Consider the following 23,711-nt stretch of genomic DNA (forward strand, 5'->3'; position numbering starts at 1 on the left):
AAGTTTGAATGACATAAAATTGAGAGAAAAATCTACCGACACTAGGGTAAATCTTTGTTATCTTGCCAAAATATTTGTGAACACGAGTATAGGAAAAAAAAGCAAAACGGTATAAATAGATGGGACCTGAAATCACGCCACAAAAACTGTACAATCTCGTAAAAGAAATAAGTAACTTTGTCACGAAATTCTTCATTAGAACTTTTAAAAGTTTAGTTTGCTTGTTACGATTAACAATCGATGAATCTATATAGATAACTCAACGGGTATACCTACCACTTACCTAGTGGAATCAAACTTTTAAAAATCCACCAAAACTATACACAAGCTTCGACCCCATTCAACCACTTTTTTATAAATAATTTCCACCAAGTACTATAAATTAGCATCAGTTTACGAGATAATTAAAAACACGATTAGATTTTCTTTCTGATATTATGCACAGCAATTAAATAACTAAGATACCTAATACCTATAATATAATATATTTTTTTTGTTCATTAATCATGCGTTTATTGAGACATTATCTGGTAGGACTTGGGTAGAAATAATTTAATTTATGTTATGTAAGCTGTTGAGATAATAATAATACATAATATGAATAGAATTAATAATGTAAAAATAGTGCACATTGTAACTAAAAAAATAAAAACGTGGTACACACAATAATAGCAAAAATAGAAACTACGAAACAAAACACGGAGTAATAATAATTACTCTACATTTTACTGACATGAAATTAATTTTAGAGAATAATATATTGTCAAGCTTCGTACATTATGTGGTGACGTCAGGAGTAAAACGAGTTCTACGTACGTGATTTGACAACAAGGAAAGCAGATTAAGTACGAATTCATCTTAAACTAGGTATATTATAGGTACCACCAAAAAGTATCGGAAATTCTTTGAAGAAAAAAAAATTTTAATTATCTTCTCAAAACCGTGCAAAAAAATTATAAATTTATAAAAAAAAATTATAAAAAAACGACCACATTATATAGAATTCTCTGAGAACGTGTTTGCAATACGTTTATGTATAATTTTCGACTTGAAATTTCAATGGTTAGTACACTAAAAACAAGCGACGGCCAAGATAAATATCATACACAAACCTTGAATTAATATTTTAATTCAATGCGGGAGCTGGTTCGTATTAAACAAGTTATAATGTATAGGCAGAGATCGCCTAGAAAGGAGAAGTAAAAAAAAAAAAAAACAACTTAAAGTTACCAGACAGGGCGTCCCGGGATGTCCCGGAGGGGGTAAACAGGCCAACTCGTTGGTTATATACACAATTTATTCGGCGAGATTGGCTGGAATTTTTTTCGACCATTATTGCTAATATAATATTATATTTATCCTTATCAAAAAAAAAGAAAGAAATTATGCAACATAGCTTTTACCTGTTATATAGGTATAATAATATAATCTTAAAATAAAAATAAGCAATGAAACACCAGATATCAAAGAAGTACGGAGAAAATGTATGATATGCAAATCACAATATAATATAGCATTATGTAGGAAAGAAATTGAGATTGACGAATTGGAAATTGTTAAATATTTTTATAATTCGTGCAAAATTTAGGAATTTTAGTTATGACTGTTATTTGCGACTATTATACCCATGTCCTATAATATGTTGTTTTATTTTTATGAATTTTGCGACCGTAAAAAACTCGTGTGGATATTTATGAATCTAGAAAGATTAAATTTAAGAATTCGGAACGTTTAACTACAAAATTATTTTATCAATCTAGTATGGTTATGAAATAAAGTACAGAGAGAGTATAGGAGCACAAACGAGGTATGGAATTTTAAATAACTCGCGCAAGGAAGGCCAATCAACATTATTATCCTCCAAATTTATATACGGCGAGTTTTTTTTTTTACAGAATATTGAAATTAAGCTAAGAGATAATTTTGATATCATAATTTTTAAGTTTAATATGTTAGCAATTTACAGTATACACTAATTAAAGCAATAATATTAAATCATCTGTGCCAAATGGATGCAGTTAATGAAAGATAAAAAAAATGCAATTTGAGACCTATCTTACCTGTCACATGTGGGAGACGAAGCAACATGTTGATCCGCATCAGAACTCCAACATCCACACAAGGAACTGATCAGTAGGATTAAAGTTATCATAACAGAATTTGTAAGTACGCCCGCACGTTGAGGCATTTTATTAGTTGTTTTCTCAATGACTTTACGAAGCGAAATAAAAAATAAAATAAAAACGATAAAAACGAAAACTATGTGTGATTGCAATAATAATGATACTTAAAAACCGTATTTAAATAAAAAATAACACTATCACAGATCAAGCTTATTTTCCCAGCAAAACGACGACTTGTAGTTTTTATAAATTATTATTACTTATCATTATTTTTTTGTAATAAATTAAAATATAAATTTTTGGCCTCGATAAGTTATAGTTAGATTCTTGAAACCAACGGGGATGAAAATGTGTGTGTTTTGTCGAGAGCTTACTTCCTTGTAACAATCTTTGACGCTGCTGCTGATTTGCCACCTAGCGTTCCAGTAGTGTTGACTAGTGTCTTCAGTTTGCTAACGCGCCGGTGGCTCAGTGGCTGTATTCGAGTCCTGAAAACAGAGCGGAGAGTTTTATATTGGACGTGTGTATTAAAATAAAATAAGATCATATTATATAATATATTATATATATACGAATAAAAAAAAATATTATATAAAAGTAATATAAACAGTACTATTATATATAATTGGGATATCTTCTCTGCGGTACGGTATTTTTTCGTCCGATCGTGACTTGATATATACGTAGTATAGTAGGTACACGACAAATTTAATCTATGTATACGATGAACTCATACGTGGTATAAAAATATATGTGTCTATTTATAAATATACACATAAACGCGCGTATGTATTTCAAAAAACAAAAAAAAAATTAATATAAAATTAAATACAATGAAGCGACAATATTATTAAAAATTGTCGATACTCGTGCGTCCGTCTGCTGCGGTCGTCCGCGGCCACCGAAACGGGTTGAGAAACAACGTACGCACACGACACCACACTTCGGAAACACGCACAGAAATCACACACAAACGGAGAGTAAAAAAAATAAATAACAATAATTTATTATTATTATTATTATTCAATTTTCTGACACCCGCGCGCACAGGGACACGATCTTGGCGACGTCGTCGTAGTCGTCGTCGCAGTAATGTGATGTAGCGTAGTGGCTAGTCGTCGTTGTCGTCGTCGTCGTCGTCAACCACTCAACGACACACTCGCAAAAAATATTTTCGGTGTGTGTATGATTTTATTGAATTTTTTTTTATAATTCGTATTTCTCGTCTGCGTGTGTGGACCTGTGCTTTTTTTCGGTTGGCGCAGACACTCCACAGAATCGGCACTGACAGCCGAGTCCACCGCCACCGCCGTCGCCGTTCTGCCTTGGTTCACTAAATATCCCTACCACCGCAGCCAACGTCGCGAATTATTATTGCCATTGCATAAATTAGAGGGAGATTGTAATCGCGCGCGCACACACGCAAAAACGCACGCTCGCGCACGCAACACACTCGACACTCACTCACTCGCAGGCACGCGGTATACTCTGCTGCAATGTGCGATTATTATTAAATTATATAAATTATTGTTTAATATATTTTATTACAGTCAGTGTAGTATATTATATTGTTTGTCAAAAAATTAAGACTTACCGGCGATATGCAGATAAAATTAATATCATCGTCATCGACTAGAAAATAAGAGACGCGCGTTAAACTAGGTATATCGTACCTACATATAATATAATACTATAATATCACACATTATATAATATACCTAGGTAGGTATAATATTATGACTTATAATAGGCACACACACGCACACACTCACACACAAACGGATCCGAAACGCCACAGACCACGACGATTACTTCAGCGCAACCGGACGACTATTACAAAGTCGCCGGTATCACATATGTGCGGAAAATGTCAAAATTATAAGACGGCTATAATAATATAAGTTAATAACCATATTATCTCGATTGCCAAGACCCTAGATAACCTTTATTCAGTCGATTTACTAATTGATAATTATTCATTTATCTATAAATTTTATATTGTAATGCTAGCGACAGACTCTAATAACTAATACAATTATTTACTTAAAACCGATGGCCATTTGTTTTTTTTTTACGATTATATATTAATAGAATACATAATAGAATAATAGAATAATTTGAATTCTACGTAAATCCCATTACCGGAAAAATTGTGAATTTGAAGACGTTCAAATTGTCTAATTGTTGTGATTATTATAAATCATAATGCAGTAGAATTGTTTTTCTGTATAAAAATTCATCGCTACAAAATAGTTTCTCAACCTCATAACAAATGTGAGAGGGTTTCTCGCGACTCTTCAAAACGTCTGAGCAGTATTATAGTTGTATCATTAACAATATATTACGCGATTTCACGCTATTAAATGGAAATTCCAACAGAAACCTAATGGATAAGTATTATAGTTGATGGTAATCGTTCGATTTATTAGAAACAGTAAAACCAGGAGTTCGTGATTTCACGAAAATGTATACCATTGAATATCCATTAATTCGACCTATTTTATTCGAGTAAATCGTAATATTCTTATATACAAATAATTATAATTCGCGATATAAGGGACATACAAACACTTTTATATTGGTAAATAAAAAAATAATTTAATTTTAAAAACTTAAAATATGTAGGAAGGTATATTTATTTAAGTAATCCACCATAGTGTCTGTGCATAGGAAAACATTTAAGACGATGGATAGAGTCTGAAGATACTAGAAAATACTTCTATTGCAGCATAGACACATGATGAAATTCGGTCACGTCTACCCAATACCCATATATGTAAAATTATGTACATTATGTATCATCCATATTTTTATGATTAAATCTAATGAATTTCACATTATAAAAACCAATAGCCAACAGGTAACACTTAGAATAATCGAGTTTAATAATATTTATTTGGGTAGTATAATAAATTCCATAAAGTAAAATATAATCACAACCAATAAAAATTAGAAAAAACTGTTTTGCTTTATACATTCGATAATTAATAATTCCACCTAGAATATATATTTTCTAAGTAACAATTTATCAATTGAGTGTATTGTAAAATATGACATAGCCATGAGTTTCTTACACGCCGTGCATACTTGAAACATATTTTGAGGTTTTTTGAATATGGCCTACAAAGTAATTGCTTTGAATTAACCTCAGGTAAATTAAAAATCAATGGTCCAAGGACCAAATCTACGAACTTTAAACTGCATTTTCTCTAATTAATTAAACATTTTTTATATTATATTCGACAACTTTGCTTATTATAATAATTGATTGTCTTACTATTATTTTATATTGCGTAAAATAAAATTAATCAGTTCGTTATTGACCCTATAAGATATACTTCGTAAACTTCTTATAATAGATGACGGGTGTTTCAAAATAATTATTTGGAAAATATTTACATATATAAATTATGTAACTGAAAACCATAAAATAGAAAATCTACGAAAGAAATAAGTGAAAATAATACATAATTTGATGTATATAATAATGAATAACTCATAATCCTCATATTACATCTGAAACATCTTGTTATTTTCTTAAGATAAGACTTCCAATTATTTAAGCAGCAATATCACTGGAAGTACATACTTATATAGGTACATATAATTAATATTTTTTATTAGGACAGTGGCTTGAAATAAGAGCCACCGATGTTATGTTTTGGTAAAAAATAGTTTATGAGCATTGTATAGGTACTTGCTCGGAAGATATTCTATATTATTAAATTCTAGATTTCTAGATTTAGGACCTTGATTTTGTGAAATCGTAACGGTCGCAGATGGTCAAGATGGAGTGGACGAGTTATACATTATGTCACATGCACCACAATATTATTAAATTTAAATAACTATATAAATACAAGTATATTATACATACATATATTTTTGAAAACTGTACCAACATTAAATTATTTTCGATTAAAAATTAAAAATATCAATTTTGAGTATTCATTACTAAAATTTTGTTTTTGTCATTATTTTTATTTAGTTAATATTTTATTGATGAATAAAAATTTTAAGAATTTTTTGAGTTTCATCACTCCATTCATTTTTGACCATGCTGTCGTGTGACCTATAATGTTATGAAAGTTTTTTAGTATTCTGCTATACAGTAAAAATGTATAAATAATAATAAAAAAAAAAAATATTAAGACATAAGATATGTAGGTATTGTTAAATAATTTTCAATATTATATTATGTTCTACCTTTTTTTTCGTTTAGAACCAACAACGATAGGAGAGCTGTTTTCATAGTGTTCCTCTAAAATATATAGGTACGTAAGGTACGTTATACTTATGTGTATAATTAATAATCATATTATAAAAACATTTTTTTTTCTAATACCTGCAATGTTCCAAAAAATATCTGTAATAAGTACGATGTTAATATAGATACTTACTTTTATTAATTTATTGCGCGCGTAATTTATTTGTTGCATTTTTTGGAAAAATGTTTTAATTAAAATAAGTCAGTTTGAATAATAGTAATAATTTGTTGGTAATTAAGGTTAGATTTTGGTCACTAATATTTGAATTGTACTTCGAGCTATTTAATAATTAAATGTTAAAATGAAAATAATGTAAAAAATGCGCAATGATTCAATCACGCTGTAATATTCGAATTTGTAAAATAAGCATATGTATAATTTCAAAACACTAGATTAAAAAAACATGAGTATTTAACCAACTAGACCTTGATATTTTTGCAGTCTTAGAGGCCTAAAGGAAATATTACCAAGGCTAATAGAAAATAATAAAAGCAATTTCGTTTACCGTAGAGTAATATACATACAAATAATTTTAAATCCGAAAGCATAAATTAAGAGTGACGTCACTTTAGGTATAACTTATAAAAACCAGGTTAGATTCTTATATGTACCTATAATAGTAGACATACATTATTTATAACAAGATATCTCGTGTAAGTTAATTTTAAAATATATATGTTAACTCGGTGAACTAAGATTAAATTTGATTCATCAACATAATCATAGCGAGCCAAAATTTACCTTAAAAACAGTTAATACTTTTTAACAGTACAATTACTAGTGCCCATTTGTAGAAAGGAAACTATTGATTACGATTTTACAGTAACCTAGCACATAAATAATATGTAATAGTATACTACCTAAGCAATAAAAAAGTTATAATTTTATATTACACAAAGAAATATTTTTTTTTAAAGATGATTTATTATAAATAAATTAAACCGTATAATAAAACTTGAATGGCAAGACTTATTAAAAACGATTTAATTATTTAATTGTTAAAAAATAATTGAAAAAAATCATCTATAGAAAATAACCTGATAAATTCAATGTCACAAAATGTGAACTTATTATTTACTTATTTATTTTTTGTAATTTTAGTTGAAAATGAATTGTGATTTAATAATTGAAATAATTAAGTTATCATAAAAACTGAGTAAATAAATTATTATTACACCATCGTTTCAGTCAGTTCAGATAAGAAACAAAAATGTAATATATTTTATTGGTATATTTGATTATTTAAAGATTAAGTTGATTTCAATGCACCTAGTTCATATATGATTATAATATAGAAATAGAATAAATTTGTTTTATTCTATAATTCAATCACACTTTTCTATGTCATATAAGCAAATACAATACCTACCTATTTCGTATTGTTAGAAACTACACATTATAAAAATTGACAATTAATATAGTAAATTACTGTATGGATGATCCATTGAATACACAATATTAAATAGTTGAATTTAATGTTGATACACTAAGAAATTGTATTAATTAGAGATAGATAATATTATATTACACATTGTACACAAATAATTAAAGAACATAAGTTTAAAATCAATTTCACTTTAGTGTTGTACATAAAATACATTAACAACTAATTAAGTTGTAAGATTTATATTGTTTCCATTTATTTTAGTATTTATTTAAAACAAATCAAGATTGGCATTTTAATTGTATACATATACTTTAAAGTATTAAACATATTATGTAAAGCTATTAAAAAACAGGTATGCTATAACCTGTTGGATGTATGTACTTATGAATATAAAAAAAATACTTAAAAACATATTGAGTTGATATAAATTACGTATAAATGCATGTGATTTATTTTTTACGATTAATTTACCAGTTATTATTTAATTTATAATAACTAAAAATAAACCAATATCGTCAAATACTCAATAAGTATAATTTAACGTTAATAATAATTGTTTATTCGTAATATGCATTTACTAATTGTACATAAATTACAAAGGAATGTTATCTTATTATTCTTATTCGATTAATGCTATCCTAAAGCATGTGAAGAATAATGGAAATATAATATACTCTGTGCGAAAACATGGGGGAGAAAGCCTGGTGTAGAAAGTAAGGATTAGAACAGCTTCCAACTTCATTAGAGTGATATGAGTTGAAATAAAGAATATATTTAGATGCGCAATTTGTACAATCAAGAAATGGTTAATTTATTTCTAAAAACATTGTAGTTAAAGACTAAAGTTTAAAAGTTTTAAAGTTTTTTATAAATATTTTTAATTAGATTCATTATTTTAAAAATGGCTATTGTTATATTATTAGCTTGTGATTATCGTTAAAAAAAAATAAAAAAATAATCAAATTTTTGAAAGTGAAAACTAATCAATATTTTATGGTTTTCCTAAGATTTAGGAAGATCTATACAAACAATGTATAGGTCTACCTACTCCTATAAAATGTATAGCATTGATGTACAGATTAGGCTTAAATGGAATTCTTAAACCTGTATGCAGTGGTTCAACCAGGAAGCTATTTATTTTTCTAACACAATGGAAAATGTAAAAAAAATGGATATGTAATATCGTGGAAATTATATATGCCTATGCACCATCTATGTCTTAAAAAAAATTGTATTCTCCTTTTTAAAGCCAGAAGGTGAATGGAAAATGAAAATGAATAATCGAAGATGAGGCGAGAATCATTCACGCGTTCGTATTTTAATAAGACGAGTGACAATTTTTTAATCCATTCATCTTTTTAATGCATTTAATGTATATACGTTTAAATATACGTAAAAATAATTTTAATAATGAAAGAACTATACATGTCCATAATGTACACTAATGTACAGTATATAGTAAAATAGTAAGAACAACGTGAACATAAGTAATAGATAGATATTGTACATTGTCAGAGTCCATTGAACGATAAAAACCAATAGAAGATAATCAGGCTAAAAGATGTGGTGAGGTCAACGAGAAGCAATTGGCACGGATCGTTATAAAATACTTGACTGATGACCCTGAAGAACGGTGTGCACTTGTCTTTCGTTTAACTTCCTAAATAATGGAAATCTAAACGCCAATACATTTAGAAAAGCAAATAATTTATAATACCACTAACAGAATAACAACAGTTAATAATAGTTAGGATTTACGAAAACATATACGTAACACGGATAATTGTAATTCGTTAAATGAATTTTATATTCAATTGGCTAAAACAATTTTAAATTTCTCTCAGACATATATACTAGTTGAATAATACCTATGCCAATTTTATTTTTTAAAAAAACAAGTGTTTTCAAAAACAAGACAATATGGTGCCAAAGTTATAATACTTCCGATCTTATTTAAAGTACCTATTTTAAATTTAAATGAATCCTAACTTACGTCATTTTAGCGTCAGCCTGTAACTATATATATTATACTATATACTATAAATACCTATTTATGTATTAAGTTCTAAGAATAATAGTTTTCAGCAAATAGTAATAATATTTTATAATACAAAAATATTATCTAATAACAATCATTCATAAATAAACAGTCATGTCACATAAAGTTTCATTTTCGCTATTAAAGCGCATGTTCCTCAGGCATGGAAAAAACGATATCAACTGAAAAATGTAAATTATAATAAAATTATTGCGTTCTACCTATATTTTAGCGTCTATTTCGAGGGAACATTTCATGCGCAGTGTTATCTAGTTGACATACTTGGTTATTTAGTCATGAATCGTGATAACTGATAACAATAATACAACATACACAAATGTTATAGGTAATTGTTATTTTAATTACAGTTTAACATAATATAATAAATATAAATGTTTTCTTTTATATCTGTGTGTATATAAGTATATATTTGATATAGGTACACCATATACATATACTGATATACCATATATTATGTAGGTACTTACTTAAAATACAAATACATTGTACATTTGTGCATACTTTTTAATTTTTATACGACAAAATCTTATAAATTATAAGTGACAAAACACAATTAACCAAGATTGTATCTTCTTTATAATAATATAAATCGATGTATAATTATATCATTATAATCACGTCATCGACATAAATAATAACCGACAGTCATGATATTGGTATACCTACAATCTACACATACTATATATGTATATGGCTAATATACAGAATGTATTATTACTTGTATTAGATGGTTTAGAAGTGGTTTTTTCAAAACTTTAATGGGGTGGGGAAATTAGTAGGTACCTACTGCGGCACAAAAAAATTTTTCCTTCCTCTTGCTGAAAAGAGATTTTTACATTTTATTAATGTTATATTTTATAACATTTACCGTTCATAATTTTCATAAATGTTTATTTTTTAATATGATAATATTTATATATTATTAAAGGCGAGATTAAAGGAATTTATTATCCAAATTCCAACGAGGGTTAGAGATCACTTCCACAAAACTATCACATGGGATGGCCAGATTTATTATTATTGCTGTGTTTTTAAACATCTAAGCATTTGACTCAAATTTTAATGCCTGATCTTCTTTAAATACAAATATTTAATTAAAAACTTGAATTTAAATTTATTTTAAAAAAACATGCCCACAAATATTTAAAGTTTTAATTAATACAAAAATTAAAATTGAAATTATAAAAAATACAACTCAGATTTAAAAAAAAGTTTCTGATACGCTTAGGCCTCAATAATCTAAGACCGTGCGGATAGGTGTGACACTATATTGTATATTATCGTACATTCATTTATACGTACTTATAATTATATTGAGTCATATAGTGGTACTTCCATTAACGGCCACCTATATTATATAAAAATTACTGTTATATTAAATTTAACAGTAATTATTTGTTGTCATTATATTTTCGATACATTCAATACTTATATAACGTTTTTAACGTTTTTAACTTAAATATATAAATTAAAATAGGTTCTACTATTTAGGTTCTATTAAGTAGGTAGGTTAATTTGAAATTTTACCTACACCTATAGTAATATTATCGATTAATTAAATTTGCAAAAATATTTAAATTTATAAACAATAATTTATTATATTATCATTATAATATTGTATACCTGATGAATTATACCTGATATATAACATAATATTAATATTTATCATTGATAATTTGATAGAAAATTAAAAAAAATAATTTAAACAGTTTTCATAATTTAAAGAACTTCAATCCTGAAAATAATAATCAAAAATTTAGGTAGGTACCTATCAGAGTCTAATCAGCATATAATAAATAAAATAATTATTTTTCGTTATTGAAATATTAACCTATGTATACAATATACATAGTATACACGATGGAAATAGATTATATTATTATTTATTTCTATTCTGTCTAGCTATATCTAAATTTAACATGATTAGAAATTAATAATTACGAACTATTTTTAAACATTTTAGTTGTAAGAGATTTATTTAATTAGCCCTTATCAATTAGCTCTGGGAAATTATAATACACAGATTCAATCGATTCACTGAGGCATCGATCGTTATTTAAGAAAACAAATGCTGCAGGTATAACATACACGATTGAACGTACAATGTAGCCATATTATATCAGTCTCATCGTAAATTAAAAATACAGACGGTAGTAGGAAAAAAACCGTTTCTTAATTGAACAACTATTTTTGTACATGTAGGAATGAAAATAATAATTTATAGCCTTTTAAATGATAAAATAACTCACCATTCCTTCACAAACATAACTAGGCATTACGATTCGGTACGTTAAATATTCTTTCGGTAACTAGGTACTATTTTTCCTGTTAACGCGTAGAACCTTTAAGCGCTCATAATATTATCTGAGGCATTAGAGCAATCGTAAATTCACAACTGTTAATAAATCGACCAAATTACTAGACTATTACTAGACATCACTTTCAAGGGCAAACCGTTTTTTTATTTTCGTCTTATCAGGTATCGCAACGATTCCGTTATCTTTCTCGCCCGGCACACACGGGGCCCGCCAGACGCACAGCTGCTACGAGTGGAGGAGAAAACGAATATTATTATTATTATTACATAATTCAAATTCTATTATTCGATTATTCGCGATATATTGACGAAACAAACGCATCCGAAAATGTAACGTTTAAACTTTAAAGCATAATAATAATAACGTTTGAAAATAATATTATATTATTATAGGTGTGTAGTTGCGTATTTTTGTACAATTAAATAAGAATTAAGATTATAATATTATTTATTATTAGTTATTACTAGGTACATATTGTAGGCAATTTGCAGCAGCGGTTTCTTGAAGCCATTGGTGGATGACACCGAGGAGATCGAATGTGTTTGGCGGTGGCTTAACAAGACGAAGGATTGGCCAGTAATCGGTGCGAGAGAAACGATGAAAAACTAAAATAAAAACCGAAACGTGAAGACGGGACTGCAAAAATTACGTTCGTGACGGCAATCGACGTTACTGTGCAGCTCAGTGCTCGTCGTATTATTTTCTTTGGCTACGGTCGCCGCCACTGCTGCCACAGCCGCCGTCGTCGTCGCTGCAATGCCGACTGAAGACGACGAATGGAAGGGGGGTTGGCGCATTAATATAATAATAATTGTATAATAATTGTATAATAATAATAGTCGTATGATAGTAGGATGAATGATGATTAAACCTTAGCTCTCATCATGAATGATCGAAGATATTATACGAGAGTACAAACGTACAATACATATTATAATATTATAATACTATGATATAATTTAGTCGAGCATAACGTTATTTAATTTAATCGCGGGTTCGTCGTCGTGCTATTTTAACAATTTGATACGGGCGTGGGATGATGATTTCCGTCTTAATTTAAGCAATTATTGTTTGCTGATGTAAGCCTGTTTGGTCGCCCAACTATATGATGGTTCTACCTATAAATATATATATATATAGGTATATAATATATTATAAATACACACGATTTCTCAACAGCGCATACCGCACTAAATATCGTGGTAGGTAAGTGCGCGGTATCTCGTGAAAGAGCGACTACGAGAGATCAATTTTCCAACACACCGTTTATACGTCGTGCCAAATCGTTGCATTCTTTCCCTAATAAATTTTGACATGCGTAATTATTTTCCATGCAGTATAGTCGTTATTTCTACGAAACTCATATTATTATTATTAAAGTAACGCGTGTTATAATCGAAGTATTAAAAATTAGAAACTTATAAATTTAATTGTTTTTTTTCTTTTTCGCATCGATTGTGTTATTTAGACAATAATGTTGTGGCTTTTTCAAAGACAAACATGAAACAGACAAACAGTATTAATAGTGATTTGGTAACCTAATGTTTAAATCATGTCATTGAAACTGACAAATGACAAATAATCCATCAGGGTACTGGATAAATGTATAATGAGAAATCACCCGATTTCTTTGTCAATTGTGAAGGGAATTGTTGTGAAACTACGAATAAAATGCATATTAATCTTCGATGACTCATATCCAAATGTAAGTACAAGTGTACAACGATGGTTTGTGTAAATTTGTGTCATTAAACAAGCACCGTGATTATTAAAACTATCTATAGCTATAGTACAAAGTACTAACCTATACATAGGTACCTAAACTGTATCTGATAAGTAGGTAATATCATTGATTTTATAGTATACCTATTATATTATAATATATTATCTAAGAACCTAGAGTAGTGTCTATGAACCTATGATGACAATCAATTGATGCATTTATGTGCGTTCACATGTGGAGGAGAGTATATGCCACAATTACATTTTTTAAAAATTCTAAATAACTGGTGCTTTTGATATTGGAGTGTTTTTCATACACTTATAGGAGCTGGAGAAAGGATTATAATTAAGGCATATACAATATAACATATGTTTTAATCGAATCCGAAATGTCACGATGAGCCCTAGCCCAGGCCCACCACTTATAATATACGCCACTACTCAGGGACATTCTAATAGTATACTTAATGACAAATAAAATGTATTTTGTGATAATTGATAACAATTTTGAATAATTATCTTTTTCAAAATGTGTTTTATTGAGTATTAACCATTTGAAAAACTTGTAACATTAAATGTTACAAGTTTTTCAAATGGTTAATAAATGTAAAATTATTTACATTGTCTCAGACATTTAACTGTTATTTCTTAACCAAGAACATGGAAGGCAAAACTGAAATCAAACCGTATACATTTCTTAAAACAGCCATAAATATTTTACACGTATTCTGTAATAATTATTCAAAATAAATAAAACAAATCGTATCGAAATGACGAAATGTGTTCATAGGAAAAAATTATACTGATTGGTAATTCATTAAAGCTCAATAAAACAGTAATTTGCTTAAATAAATATAATAAATATGAGAAAATCTGATTATTAAAATTCATCCTTTCGACCTAAAATATGAATTCGGTCGATGTCCATAAATGTATACATTTTCGATTCGAAGCTTCAGCGTTTAAATAAATTAACTGTATTATGATCGTAATAATTTTCGTCCACGTCCGCGATGACAATAATATAATATATACAGATTACAGGATACGCGAAGTAATCAAATGTGACACGTCTACCGCATCTTATAACATTAAAGCAGCGAGATATCCATGTTAATTTTTTTCAATAATTAATCATTATTAACAATAACACACATATACACGTTGTACGCAGCCAAAACGAGTAGGAATTAAAAAAAAAAAACACCACCTGTTTGCTATGGATATTTATCATTTTATTCGCGGGCCTCTCAATGTTTTTACCCAAAAACATTACTGAAAATTTGTATGCAATGAAATCTATCATAGTAAGTTAGTCATGTATACATAAGTACCTATACAACAAATATAATATATTATCATTATACATACGTATAAATGTATATAAGTAATAATATATAAAAGAACAAGTGTTGATGTTCCAGTTATCTTGCAGTGAGGAAATTGATAATTTTTAAAAAATTTTGCTCTGTTATTCATTTTAATATATTCACGTCAATATTTTTTTCTATTTTTGGAGAAAGCGGAAGGGGTGGGGAGGAACGTTCCACTTTTCCAATGAGGCAATATATGAATATTTTTGAGATTTCTTATATCAGAATTCGAAATATGCCTCGTCACGTCACTTTTTAAAAAAAATGTTGTTTCCAAATTCTAGACTTAATTTTTGTGTTAAAGTAGTTTAAGTTGATAGATCAATACACATCGATACTATATGATATAAAACAAAATATGCACCATATAGGTATAAGGTAGGTACTTAGAGTAATTATTCAGAGCACTGTGGAACCTGACCGTTTAATTTTCATACGCTAGAAAATAAAACTCATCAATGAGAGAGGGATACAATGTAATTATAAATATAGTAAGGTTAAACTAAAGTTGAATTAAATAGTAGGTACCTATATGGCTGTATAACTAGTAAAAATATGTGAATAAATATATCATTCAAGTGAAGCAGGGAAACTCATCTAGTATATTTTATTATAATATTTACATTATATGGACAAAACCCTTTGTTTTGTATAAACTTACAAATACGAATTACATATAGTATGTATAATGATATTAATTTGTTTCATTTTTTCTTGCTGCGTTTAAGTTTATAAGTATTTTTTTTTCTAGTAAGGGCGTCAATATGAAGGTAATTAGCCTGAATGTTATTTACTCAGATTTTATTATGGGGGAGGGTGATTTAGAATACGTGTATATGTGGCGAGGATTTGTCACTAAAAACCCGGGTGGTCACCCATCCGGGAGCTAGCGACACCGGCCGATGATTGATCTCAGAACACGTTAGTAACTAAGACCAACCACCCTGCCATACCAGGCCATATTATAAAATGTATTTTAAATATAATGCATTATGGATAGTTTGTCGACCACAATTATTGAATGAGAAGCCCTTATATAAGTACTTATAACTACTGTTGACAAGAGGAACAAATAGCACATTTTTTTACATATAATAGTAAAATGGGACGTATTTTATGGTTTAATATGGTTTCCTAAATCCTAATCTTAAATGTGTAGCTCTAGCATTTGTCGTCCAGACGTCGGATGGCTGAAAAAGTCTTTGGTAGCTCAAATCCCTTTGATAATGTCGCCTTCCACTAGACCACAAGCTGTCGGCCTTCAGAAAGGTAAGAAATAAGAATATATTTTTGTTAGCTTTATGATGGAGTGATCACATAACATGTGCAGTGTGATTAGTTTTTGGATTTACATTTTACAACCTCAGACCTCTCCGAATATCTAGAAGAAGGTAATTACCTACGTACTACGTAGTTTCTCTATCTAATTGGATCTTAAACCACTAATAAAGTGATTTTTACGTGAATACAACTTTAGTATGTATATTATATTACATTATAAACGTAATAATATATGCTGTTGTCTAATAATATTTTTTATAGTAGACTGTAGTAGGAGAACACATAATAGGTAAGTCATCATAATTCATAACTTAAACTTGAATTTAATACTTTTGAAGATGATATGGTAATAAATATTTACTTAATGTTTTAAATTTGTGTATGCTTTGTACCTATGTAAATATGACATAGCATTCAATATGACACCTAATAGGTAACCCATGCAATAGGTATCTATGTATTTAAACCAAAGTTTTTGATATAATTCCTAAAAACAGTTCGCCTATATTTTTTACCAACTTCGTAAAATAATCTTTCAAAACCTATCTTGTCAACATTCAACATAGTTCTGATGCCTGATATTGATTTTTTACGAAAATGTTATTCATTTCTTTAAGTTGTAATGTTACCAGAACTACTGTTGGAAAAGTAAACCTATTACTGAGGTGTATAGCATAACCCATATGTTATTGAGACGTATATACGCGAGATTCCGTAGTTATAAATTGCCGATCCAGTGATGTGTTTCGCGGACGGAATGTCCGCACTGATCGGAGCTGCGGAAGCCTGCAGTGTGTAAAAGAGCACAAACAAAACGAAACGCATCGCGCACATTCGAAAGAAACCGTTGAACCTGCGGACGAGGACGACGACAGTCGAAAACAGAAATATTTCTCCCGCCATCCACACCGCCCTATCGGACGAATATCAATAATAATGTGTATATAATATTTTATACCTATACCTAACCTACCTGTATAGGTAGTATACACCTAAATAATAATACGACGCATATATAAACTGCGAACAAGACAATATATAATAGATATAATGTAGCTGCCAACTGGAAACGACACCTGGCAACCGGTCGAAATAAATAATAATAATTATACAACACATTATAAACAAACTCCAAACGTAATAATAACAGTACCAATACCTAATATTATTAATATTTAATAATAACAATAATAATATTATATTGTTGTTATCAAATATCAAGCAATGTGTACCTACTAGTTACTACCTACCTATACCTAAATGGGGAACTACGGCGGAGTGTAGTACGCAGGACGTATTGTGCGAATGCGGTGGCGGCGCCGTTTGCCCGTTCGGTTTTAGTATTCAATACGAGGCACGCTTTAATGATGATAGTGATTATATAATATAATATTTATATACGACAATAATATATTAATATATACTATTAGTACGGCAAAAGAGTTGTCGTGTATTTGCCACTTTTCACGCTTTGGCCACTATATAATAATAACGTACCTTTATTGCTTATAAATTAGCAGCTATATACCTATAGTCTAATAATATGGCGTGTTCCGTCAAACCGCAAATAAAAAACCAATTTATTTTTAAAAAACACGTTACTTTTTCACAGTATTTTTGCAACGAGGTTTCTTTTGCAATTGTTAGATAGTTTACGATTGAAAATATGTTTCATAGATCTATACATTATTATAATATTACGATATTACATATCATGTCATATTGGGCATATTATGCGAATAGTTTTGTCTAGTACTTTATTAGAAACATTTTTCTGTGTTACGTTTACTTATAGACTATAATAGCAGTATAATAGGTGTATATATTGTATATATTATTATATATTACTATAATATTGTAAAACGCCGATCCTGTACGACAGGTTCGTTTCGGACAGGGGGAATGGGATAAAGTAATAATAATAATAATAATAATAACTAAAAGAACTTGCGACAATAATAATAAAATGTAATATAACGATGCCACTTCCCAAGGTTCACGCAAGGTCAACGAAAATCGTCTCCCCACCGCAAGCCGTCATCGTCGACGACTATATAATGTACACGCACACACACGCGCTTAAGTTAAATTATTTATTTATATGTATCTATACAACGAATTATGCGGAATAATAGGTGTACAGTGATATTATTTATTTATATATAAATTTAAGTACTGTGTTATGTATATAAAATGTTATATTCGAGATACATATCATTATTATCTAATGCTGACTTTTCGATTGGCCAATTTAAATGTATATATATATATATATAGATAACTACATGTATTAAATTGTGTAGTAAATACACTAGCCTACCAACCAACCTAACTTACATATATATATATAATGTGAGTGTGTGTGTGTGTATTTTTGTTTGCCTATGTGTACCTCGCGAATATTGTTAAACGCGCACCATGCCAGCACGCAGTACGCGTGCATGTGAGCAGTGTTAATAAATCGATTTAGCCTTCGTCCAGTTCTTTTCCTGGTGAAAAAAAAATCGTTTTGCCGTAATCACGAGAACGAGACGACGACGATGTAAATATCTACCCAAGTGTATATAATACATATTATCTATACATAATGTTTAATAATAGGTACTACATTTATTATGTATTTATGTCGTATGGGTATAATATAGGCACTTAAAATAATATATAATATAATATACATAATAATATTAATTATTATCCTAGACAAACGACTTTCTGGAAGTCACTGCGCCATGGGCCATAAATTAGGCACTATATATATATATATACCTATATTATTACAATATTATCATTATTCATTATAATTATTATTATTACAATACGCACGGTACAATTTCACTTGCGACGACGACGACGAAATGCAATACCTCAACTATTATAGTATATGTCTTATATATATTTCAATATTTATATATCTATATTTCACGACCATACGGTATACACGCGTATTATATATTTATATGTAAGTATCAAGTATGTATTCATTATAGATATTTGGGTATAATATAGCCTATAGGTATAGGTATAGAATATATATGCTAAACTCTGAGTGTACCTATATAATATATTATAATATTTGTTGCTACTTGATATTAGTTTGTTACCAATAGCTATTGTAGGTATATCTCTGAAGTTTTAGAGTTGTAGCACCAGTATAGTAAATGACATTATTGAACTGCACAGGGCTCGAATTTGTATGCGATTGCATTCTTTCACGATTGAACGTAGGTACTTTGTATGCTATAGCATATAAGTTATAACTTATCAGTGCAAAATAGGTTTTAAACAAGAGATACTTACGTAGTATTAGGATATAATTTGTCAATTTTTATAAAAGAACATGTAATTTAGTAAGCATTGACGCATTTAACAATTCGAGGCAGAAAACATACCAAATATAGGTAAACAATAAGACATTCTCAACAAAAAATAGTTTAATGTATATATACGTTTTTCACTTTAATATATTGTTATATTAATTAATATTGTTCTAGATTTATAAGTATGATAATTATTGATAGATTATAAGAAATAAATAAACAAAGTACCAAACTTTTTTATATAAATTAACCACTACTTAAAATTTTTTTTTACTTTTTAGAGTTATTTTTTGTTGGAATAATTAGGACATGAGTACCTACATCTTTGTCGAGTTATTTTATGTTTTTTTTTGCATTGAAGTCCAGCCCCTGTTATATAATACTATACTGTCTATATAGATACTCTATAATATTATAACTATAGATATACTAACTATATGGTAGGTATATTGATTTTGTTTAAATTTAATATGTTTAATACAACCCTTCCTATACTTATTCAAACTATAAACAAAATATAATATCAATAGGTAATAGCACACAAGAGAATTCTGCAACACGAGATATAAAATACAATTAATTAATTAAATTATTTACTCGGAACTTAAATTCACCATAAAACCTATTGGTACCTATGTATAATGGATTAATGTATAATATAACATAACTATAAGTAATAATTACAAATTCTCGTTTCGTATGAAAAAGTTTATAAATATACCTATCTATATATAGTACCTGTATATCAAGGATATCTTTCTTAAAAAACTAATATATTTATATATATATTGCTTTTATGTTTTATAATTTATCATTACGAAATGAATGTAAGTAAAGAAATTAGAGACCACGAAAAAAATAAAATAATGACCATAATATATATTTACTCAAATAAATAGAATATGTAAATCCATCCCAACGGTCACTGATGTCGGTGTTAAATTAAAATATACATGGTAATATGTATGTATATTGTATAGAATATTTAAATGATGTCACGAATAGGTATTTTAGCAGATTATAGAAGATACGGTGGTTATTGGTTAATGCCTATTCAATACGAATTAATATGGTAAACGAAATCTTTTGTGTCGACTGATAATGTGAGCACTGAGCAGTCAACGGTTTGAAAAAAGAATAATATAGTTCAACAACTCGCAGATACCTATAGGTACACACGAACCGAAAATGTTTGCAGGATTGCCACTGATCGTGTCATAGGAAGACAATTATTATATAATACTCATATACTTAAATATATTATAGTTGCCGAGATATCACCATAAACGGTTTCATTGAGTTGGAGTATACCTGACCTTATAATAATTTAGTATAAAAAATGATAATTTAAGAACACTGGAATGTTTCAGGTTTCTACAATTACAACAAAAAAACTAAAACCGTTAGATAAGACATCGTTATTTTACGTGTGAATATCCAATTTCGTCAAAATATGTTTATATTTATATTTTATTTCAATTTTTTTTCTAGTATTATTGTAAGAAAAACTTATATGTGACCTTATATATTAAATTTTCAAATTTTAGATATGAATGCTAACATTTTTATGAATTGTATTCTACAAAATAATTTGCACATTTTACTGATTTTTATGAATTTCGTAAAAATTTGAACTTTAAAAGCTTTTAAAAAAATATTGTGATAATGTATTTTCAATATTATGTTTAATCGATATATGAACCAATAATGAGGATTCTTGTATTACATTTTAAAGCTTTTTTTACCTGAAAAAAATTGTATACAATTACTTACAAGTACTTACATATAAATTGAAAACTAACTATAAAGTCAAAAAATTTAAATGCTTACAATAAGAGCAAAGATATTTTGAGAATTATTTAATATTTATTAAATATTAATATATGAATATTTGGTAAAATGTTCAATTTTCCCCAGTTAAATATTTTTGAGTTACAATAAAAAAAACACTATCTATTTTGTAGAAAACTTGTTTATCCAGTTTTAGTTTTTCCGGGTTATTTTAGAAACTTCTGGGATATTTACTTTTTTTTTGAACCTTAATTCAAAAAACCAAGTGGATCTAATTTGCTACCAGAAACCACTCTCAAAATTAAAAATTGAAGCATTATAATTGTTCCTAAATGTGATGATAGATAGAAAAAAATATATTATTGTAAATCAAGTAATTCACCACTCCGCTCTGAAACTAAATTTCAAGCGCGATTAAATAAAATAAAAATTATTTGTGAAACAGAAGTTTCATAATATCCAGTTACAATCATGAACATTAATTAATTGGTGTATAGATTCGGTCTATAATTCTTTATAGTTCTCTCATTATAATTTATAAAAAAAAAAAAAATGTTTATTCACAGATGGCATACCTAATATTATAACGATATATTTTAGTACAGCCTCTTTAAAGTGGATTTCGTTGAAATAGAAAGACAATGTCCATAATGACATAATGTGATTCGGATGATTCCCGTTATTTCGAGGTTATATTAAAATTACATAAATTACTATAATATATTAATTATAGTACTCACCTGACATCTACATAGGAACGTATATAGGAGAACCAATCGACAAATAAAATGTTTCCGATATTAGGAAGTGTGTGCAAATACATATTATGACGTAAAATAATTAATCGTTAGCGATTACTCGTAAACATTTGTATAAACAATTATAAATAAAACACAAAAAAATATGATTAAAAATAATACGAATTTTACATATCATAAATTTTGATGAATATGTACCTCCTATACTAAAGTTATTAATTAATTACTTTCTTAACCAATTTTTATTGTTATACATACCTTCGTAGTTCGTACGCGTAATATTAAATTTAAGCTGTTAACCTTCAAGATTATTCATGAATTGCTAAAAATATATACCTACCAATTTATTCAATATGCTAATTCTTACATCTGTTACAACGCAAAACCTAAATAAAACATTAATTGTAGTAATTGTTTCAATACAAATGTAATGTACTTCAATATAGTTAAAGTATACCAAGTCATTGAACGCTAAACAAATGTTTATTATTGTATTATTGTCCTAGCAATGAAACCATTGAGATCATATTTTAACCAAATAAGAAACAACAATTTATTTAAATAATCGTATTTTTGAAAATTATATAATTATGAAATAGGTTATGTTATATGGTCAATACTCTATAGGTACTATAGCTAGTATCAGTCGAACTATAGTAATTATATTACGAAATTTGATAATTAGAATACGAAACTAGCTCCCTGCAAAGACTATCTAGTGATCTCAATGGTATTTTCATCTCGTTATCTTGCACAGCAAAACTAGGAAAATGTATATGATAAGATATCAAAATGTTTAATACGATAAAATACGATATTTAATAGCACCGGCCATTAAATAAATTGTATTATTTTATAGTCGATAATCTAAAATTGTTGATTATGATACAAACATTCATTATAAGAAGTAAATGGAGTGACTGATGAAACTAAATTATTTAAGTCACCTACGCTTATTTATTTGAATTATAGTTTATTATTATGTTTCGTTTAATATATCATATTGATAACGTATACATTTTTTACATCGGTATATAAAAAATACAATAGTTTTATTTTAATTGATTAAATGTAATTATTTTTTTACTATGAATTATATATATATTTTTAAAATTCTTATTAAATATAGAATATATATTCGATAAAAATAAACATAAAATATTGTTTAGTAAATAATAATAGCAGTAGATAGTAGATAAGTAAACCAATAAATTGATGAACGTATATAATATTATAGTTGTTATTATTCTTATTATTATAAGAAAGTGGACGTTCTTCGCATATTGACTACAGGGGCGGTCGGGTGTGCGTTAT

The 23,711-nt window shown here is 28.0% G+C and overlaps 1 protein-coding gene across 11 annotated transcripts in view; it reads right to left on the bottom strand.

Moving 5' to 3' along the window:
* LOC100162689 (trehalase) overlaps positions 1–23,711 on the bottom strand; it is a 131,210-nt gene that overhangs the window by 23,769 nt on the left and 83,730 nt on the right. For 3 of the 11 annotated variants that reach the window (XM_029491709.1, XM_029491695.1, XM_029491850.1), the window contains one exon: positions 2,498–2,611. In XM_029491709.1, coding sequence (XP_029347569.1) covers positions 2,498–2,611 — 114 coding nt within the window. Of the gene's footprint in view, positions 1–2,060; positions 2,612–2,736; positions 3,435–12,086; positions 12,369–12,619; positions 12,880–23,711 lie in introns of those variants that run through there. The other 8 variants (XM_029491831.1, XM_008190017.2, XM_016808596.2 and 5 more) reach the window with 8 other exon arrangements.

Source organism: Acyrthosiphon pisum, chromosome X (assembly GCF_005508785.2).
Source record: "Acyrthosiphon pisum isolate AL4f chromosome X, pea_aphid_22Mar2018_4r6ur, whole genome shotgun sequence".
Lineage (NCBI taxonomy): Eukaryota > Metazoa > Arthropoda > Insecta > Hemiptera > Aphididae > Acyrthosiphon > Acyrthosiphon pisum.